Source organism: Erythrolamprus reginae, chromosome Z (genome assembly GCF_031021105.1).
Source record: "Erythrolamprus reginae isolate rEryReg1 chromosome Z, rEryReg1.hap1, whole genome shotgun sequence".
Lineage (NCBI taxonomy): Eukaryota > Metazoa > Chordata > Lepidosauria > Squamata > Dipsadidae > Erythrolamprus > Erythrolamprus reginae.
In genome coordinates this window covers 36,594,865-36,602,424 of record NC_091963.1, presented here as the reverse complement: position 1 = coordinate 36,602,424, position 7,560 = coordinate 36,594,865, and the positions used below count along the sequence as shown (strand labels likewise).

Sequence of the window (7,560 nt, the reverse complement as noted above, 5' to 3'; positions counted from 1 at the left end):
ACTGTACGTGTGTACATATATGTTTATGTAGATATATACATGGGAGTAGTGTTTTGTGTGTGTGTGTGTGTGCGTGCATATGCATACATGCACACACACATAATCACACATATATTTAGATAGATAGATAGATAGATAGATAGATAGATAGATAGATAGATAGATAGATAGATAGATAGATAGATAGATAGATAGATAGATGATACAGGAAATATTCGGTTTATGAGAATGGATCAAGCTAAAACATTTTTTCCAATCTTACTACCATCTAAATCAGGGCTGTCAAACTCCCAGCCCATGGGCTGGATGCATCACACACACTGGCCACGCCCACACCCTGTTTAGCGAATGCCATCATGATGCCATCATGATGATGTGAGTTTGACACCCCTGCTCTAGATAAAGAGGATGACAACTGTGTGACTGCAATTTGTTTGAAAGATATTAGGAAATCTAAACAAAAATAAGTTGGAAACAGGCATCTATTAAAAATCCAAATGATTTTGACCCTTGGTTACTTGTAATCTTCCAGCAGATTTTTTCTCTCTTTTTTTCTAGTGAAAATTAGTGCTTGAATTTCAATTTACTTGTTGATAATATACCCATTTTTTCAGATGCTAATCCACACAATTCCTTTAGTTTCAAATGTAGTATGCCAGACCTTCCATAATTGACAGCCATCCTTTTTTTAATTGTGGACACAGGGCAACAGGTCTTGTTCAGTTCACATTAGTGGATAGATCATTAAATGCCATATTACATGGTAGAGGAGTGAGGTCACATGCTGCATAACACTTCAAGTAGAAGCATTCAATATAACACTTTATAGATTCAAGGCACAAGCCATCATTAATTGCCCAAATAACCTTTCCATGTACTAGTTGAAATAAAAGCCAACTTGAATGATAGCTACAGATTGTACAACTTTTCTAGGGCCAAGAACTAAAATGGTCTTTGACTGGCATGCTACTGGTTGTACTTCCCAAAAAGAGAATATGGGATGGATCAGATCAGAACAAAATCTATATATTTAATTATTCTCCGCTTCTACAGTTTTAATATTATTTTAGTTTGTATAAACTTTAAGGCCATAGTCAATTCAGTAGGGCAGTGGTTCTCAACCATTTTTTCACCACAGACCTCCTTTAAATACCTTTTGTGGACACAGACTATGACCACAAAACCCCAAGACTCAATTCAAGATTTAAATCATAACATTTTTTCAATCATTTGTAGTTTCCCTCTGATGACATTGCAGCCACACCAGGAGTCTGAGGGTCACAGGTTTGGAACATTTGTCCACAGAATGTTAAATCATGGAATGATCAACTCAATTGACTATGTCCTATTCAATATGTATATGTATCTGTATGCATTTTTTTTATTTATGTATTTTTAATCATTGGTCTTTAATTGTAAACAAACACTGGGAATCATGAGCATGTGATAGAAGGAATCATTTTGACTTTTTTCAATCCTCTCATAGATAATCCTGACATATATGAATCATTAAGAAAATGGTCAGTAGTTGCAGAACCAAGTTTAGAAACACATATTTATTCATGGGTTCTCGTTTCTTCTTTAGGCTTTCTTTTATTGACAAATTTACTTAGAGAAAAATATTGTTAAGTCAACAGGAAGGATGGAATGCTTGCTGATGTACTGTAGGTCTTCTGTAAGTATATAAAAAGATTCCAATCTATATTTTGCCAATAGTGTTTGTGATAACAAAAAACACTTTGGATTGTAATTAAATTCTGGGAATGTATAGATTCATCGATTTTGGGTCACAGCCTGTCCCATTTTATAGCAATTCCATGAAAGTAGAAAATAAAGCATATACTGTACACTGATTTTTTATTTTAGAATATTGGACAGGATTGTGTTTATTGTTAACAGAAGCTATCTTCATCACACCTGTTCTGCCTACATTGAGGTAATGACTTACATTATGACGCAATCTGTACAATGTGATGCTATAGATTTCATTTGTGGTTCATGATTAAATCAAAAAACATGAAGCTACTATCATAATGGCAGATAATGCTTGGAACGTTTTTAAGTAGCATCTCTATAAATGATGCTGATCTCTTCCGTCCTTACTGTTTTTCTGCTTGCAACTTTTCCCTCCCATCCAGCAAATTTCTCCTACCAGGTCAAAAGTATTGAGAGCAGGGGCAATAAAGGCCAAGGGTCAGAATTTCCAACGTGCACTACATCTCACTTCTATTTTTAGGAAATTGGTACAACCTTAGTCTGACACAGTGACCTCTTGACATTATGTTAAATTTGACTTCAAATTCTTGGAGTTCTCATGAAAATCACTGAGAATTAGTAACTTCTTTCTTGATTGAAAAGTTGCATATAAAGATAAGAAACCTGATCTCTGGACCCAACTTTTATGGGCCAGCAGTGTGGAACAACAAACATCCAGCATATATATCAATTTGCAAAGAACGTATTCTCACTGAATAATCAGTGTTCTCGTGCTATTTAAACCACCAGCTAGAGAATGCATATTGAAACTGAATTTCAGTATTTTATTTTTATGTACATTTCAATATTTTTCACCTGGAAAGAAAAAATCTAAATACAGACAGACTGTAAATGTTGTAAGTGTATAGCTCTCAACAATAATTTAGCTGAATATATGCTTTGTACAGAATGCTGTCTTCTTAAATGGAGTTTACAGCTACATTGATAAAATGGATTCCTCATTTCCTTGTTTTGTTTTTAACCTATAATAAGCAGAAGAAAGAGAGGAGAGAGAAAGAGACAATTACAAGTTAATATTAATTAGCAGCTGAAATAACACTGGTTAAACTATGTACAGTACAAACCATTCATACAAATGAGGACTAGGATATTGAATTTGTTACAATATTGTGTAATAAAGATAAGACAGACATTTACAACTTACAGGTTGCCTTTCAGGCATTTTTCTTTCCTACATGGGGATTGTAGGACTTCTTAGTTGGGGGTGACTGCCAAGTTGAACCTATCTGTCTGAAGTGATGACTATCAGGACGCAAAAAATGATCAGGTCTGTTAACATGTAAATTCCAAATGTTTGCTCATCTTTATTTGTTCAATAGGCCCCACCCTGCAGAATAAGAGCCACCTAACATCACCTTGAATGTGCCCACAGTGTGCTGGAGAAAAGCCACTAACCTAAATTGTGTTCATATCAAGAGAACTACTGAACTCTAAACACACACATATCCCCTGCCACCCACCCCATCCCAGTTTTGAACAAGCAATTACTCCTACACAGTAATATTTACCAGTACAGCTACTTCAAGTGAAGGAATGCATGAATGGGGATTACTGATTATCATGTATTCAAGATTTAGATTTCCATAACATTGGTTATTTCCATAACCATTCTTTATCTAATTGATCTGTTTTGCTTGATGACAGATGATGATCCTGAACATATCAGACAATGAAAGTCATCTTAAGAGGTACCTCTGTAGATGCAAAGAGGAAGAAGGAAAGAGAAAGAAAAACCATATGTGGCATCATTTAAATAGTGATTTACAACTGGACTGATATATAATGGAGCTGACTGGGCAGAAATGATTAGATTGGCTTCCGTTAACATATTTGCAGCCAGTTGATATCAGCAGCAAAATGTAGACACATTCTGGGCAAAAGTTGTGGCCTTCTTCTTTGAGGTAATAGCCCTGTCATATGACCTCTTTTATTTGATTTGATTTATTTTATTCCTTGGGATCCTCAGTCTTAGATGTATGGTCTGCTTCAACCCGAAGGGAAGTATGGCGTGTCGCTATGGTAGTTGTAATCTGGGCATACTTTCTGTACTAGTTTATAATCTGTACTATAAAAGGAAATGTAAATACAGATTACTTTAAAGGGCTTGGAGCAGAGCCATGAGACGTGACTTTGGGTTTGCTCCTGGTAACATGTTTTAGAAGGATCATAGTTGCAGAGTGTGTTCTTGGTGGCTTTGTCAACTTTTTCATACTCAATGCGGCAGTTGAAGGACTTGGAATCTTTGGCATCAATCACTGTTTGTTGTGCCAAGTCAAATTCCACTATTTTGGTTGGGGGCACCAAGCTCACTGATACATTCCCTTGGCCAGTTGAATTATGCCTAAAGTAAACACTGAATGTCCCGTTGCCATGATCAACTATTTTCCCAGTTATCAATAGGTTTAGCTTGACTGTCTTGATATTGGAATGAAAATCGCCCCAGCCAAACATTTTCTTGAATTTCCCAGTCTTGACAATGGGCCGTCGCTTCGCTCTGGATCGAGGCTCTTGAAGATCCGTGGAGTTCCTCAGCCACTCCCATAAATCTTGCTCCGAATAAGTTTCAGGAGCATCATACCGCATACTCAAATCTGTTTCATTTTCTTTTCTGCGAAAAGTCTGTGACAGCAGCCGGCTGATTGATAAGTCTTTGCTGCTTTCTGTCCATATATGCTTTAGTATGGATTTGGAACTGCCTGCTTTTAGAAGTTCTGATTTGCCACCACTGCTTAAATTTGCACAGGTGACCTGAAAAATCAAGAACAAAAACACACTTAGACACATAAATATATATCTAATATTATATATATATATTATAATATATATATATTCTCTTCCCTTCCAAATCTGCTGAACTGCAGGTCTAAAAGTAGCTCAAATTCTGTTACAGATTGTCCTTGACTTATGACTGTTTATTTTAATAATGGTTCATATGACAGCCTTGGGAAAAGTGAGTTATGACCCAGCCTTGAAGTTACAATTGTTATATCATACCCATGGTCACAAGGTCACAATTTGGGTGCTTGGCAAGCAGCTTGCATTTACAACACCTCCAGCAACTTGTGTTTTATGTAATCATTATTTGCAATCTCCCAGCTGGTTTCTGACAAATAAAGTCAATTGGGGAAGCCAAATTTGCATAATGGCCATTTGAACCACTTAATGGCCATATGATTTGCTTAACGCCATATATTCATGTAATGACCTCAGTCAAATAATTATAAAATTGGGTCTAGATCATTTAATAATGACATCACTTATTGAAATTATGTCTCCAATTGTAGTCATAAGACAGAGACTACCTGTATAAAATATACTATCAATATTCAAAGGTCTGCATACCATATAACCAGCTGAGGGCTATGAGCTGGAACACTAAATTGCGCTCGTCACCGCGGCTAGTAAGTTCTTGTGGGACCAGCGCAATTTTGCTGCTGCACCTGTGGAGGTAGCAAAATCGTGCATGGAGCCGCAGGTAAAACCTCACCAAAACAAAGGGCACAATTTTTCTACCTCTACAAGTGCAGCAGCAAAATCGCTGGTCCTGCAAGAACTTAAGAGCCACGGTGGCGAGCGCAATTTAGCATTCCAGCTCATAGCCCAGCACTGCATATAACTGATATCTAAACAGCAATTAAAAATACATAATTGTGTGTATAGAAACATAGAAACATAGAAGACTGACGGCAGAAAAAGACCCCATGGTCCATCTAGTCTGCCCTTTTACTATTTCCTGTATTTTATCTTACAATGGATATATGTTTATCCCAGGCATGTTTAAATTCGGTTACTGTGGATTTACCAACCACGTCTGCTGGAAGTTTGTTCCAAGGATCTACTACTCTTTCAGTAAAATAATACTTTCTCATGTTGCCTTTGATCTTTCCCCCAACTAACTTCAGATTGTGTCCCCTTGTTCTTGTGTTCACTTTCCTGTTAAAAACACTTCCCTCCTGAACCCTATTTAACCCTTTAACATATTTAAATGTTTCGATCATGTCCCCCCTTTTCCTTCTGTCTTCCAGACTATACAGATTGAGTTCATTAAGTCTTTCCTGATACGTTTTATACTTAAGACCTTCCACCATTCTTGTAGCCCGTCTTTGGACCCGTTCAATTTTGTCAATATCTTTTTGTAGATGAGGTCTCCAGAACTGAACACAGTACTCCAAATGTGGTCTCACCAGCGCTCTATATAAGGGGATCACAATCTCCCTCTTCCTGCTTGTTATACCTCTAGCTATGCAGCCAAGCATCCTACTTGCCTTTCCTACCGCCCGACCACACTGCTCACCCATTTTGAGACTGTCAGAAATCACTACCCCTAAATCCTTCTCTTCTGAAGTTTTTGCTAACACAGAACTGCCAATGCAATACTCAGATTTAGGATTCCTTTTCCCCAAGTGCATTATTTTACATTTGGAAACATTAAACTGCAGTTTCCATTGCTTTGACCATTTATCTAGTAACGCTAAATCATTTACCATATTACAGACCAATGGTAGTATGAGAGAGTGAGTGAGTGAGTGAGTGAGTGTAATTTTGAAACTCTTATTCACTATTTGTTTTGTTTTATACAAGATACATCAAGCTATAATAACCACATAAATAGTTCCTTATGTGACATCTATTTTAAAACAAATCTTAAAAACATAAAATTCAAATAGCACAATAAAAATAATCAGTAAAATCCAAAACAACACAGATGTAGTATTATAAAAAGTTAACTGCTGCAGTCTAAATTCATCTTTGCTATATGAAGCTATTTCATAATAGTTAAAAATTTAAGAGCTGAAGATGACAAATCTATGATTTTTAATAAAGGAAATATTAATTTTGATTTTAACATAGTCTGAGAAAGCTTTTTTTTTTAAAAAAAAAAAAACCCTGAAACTAATGCAAATAACACTATCAAGGAATTTATCTTCATAGTAGCCATTCAGTTCAACTTTGAGTACTTATACCAGCATCTTTTGTTGGAACTTACAGAATTGGCAAATCCATATGTCATAAAGTCAAAACAGAAGTATTCCTTCTACTTCCTGGAGGAGAGAAAGCAAGCCACAAGTCTCAGATTCATTCACAATAATCTTAACCACTTTCTCTATTATGATTCAAAATACTGGGTGTTGTAATTTCCAAAATCTACAGAATACCAGATTAGAAAAGATTGGCCTCAGAGTATCTGTCTCATTTTATTCATATAACAAACTTTTTTTGTTTGGAGATTGAAAAGTTTTCCTGAGTGGGTGAAGCTAGGCTCCAAGGATGGGAAGATATTGCCCTTTAGCCAATCAGCACTGAGTTTAAAAAAGTATAAATTGTGTCCCTCTGCTTAGTAACCCCCTTCTTTAGGCTCAGTCCTCAGTCTAAGGACATGTCCTTTGCTCACATCATTGGATATTAGCTAGCTTCTAAATCTCATCTGTCCATCTAGTCTGATTTTTTCCCCAGCTTGAATTCACTTTCATATTCCCACTGATTGCTGTCATCTGCTCCTGGGTTGAGAGCAGTGGCGGGCGCTAGGCCCAGCCACAGGGTGAGCCTCCAGCCAACATGACTGGTCTGAAGAGCACTGGCCCACTCATTCCAGCTGTCAGAAGGCTTCTGAGGCAACAAGCCAGCGCTTATCATTGCACTCTCTCTTTGCATTACCAACAGCGGAGGGAAAGAGGGGACTGTTGTATGACTGTCTCCAAGCTGCAGAAGCTTTGTGCTTGCATGGCCACTGTGTCTCTCCCTCCAGCTGGGGCCTTTGTCCTGATAGCCGGCACACCCACTTGC

The 7,560-nt window shown here is 37.1% G+C and overlaps 1 protein-coding gene across 1 annotated transcript; it reads right to left on the bottom strand.

Annotated features, from left to right (window-relative positions):
- Positions 1 to 3,762: 3,762 nt before the first annotated feature.
- NXPH1 (neurexophilin 1) lies at positions 3,763 to 4,560 on the bottom strand. The gene has a single exon (XM_070728218.1). The coding sequence runs from the start codon at positions 4,558 to 4,560 to the stop codon at positions 3,763 to 3,765; it is 798 nt and encodes a 265-aa protein (XP_070584319.1).
- Positions 4,561 to 7,560: the final 3,000 nt, after the last annotated feature.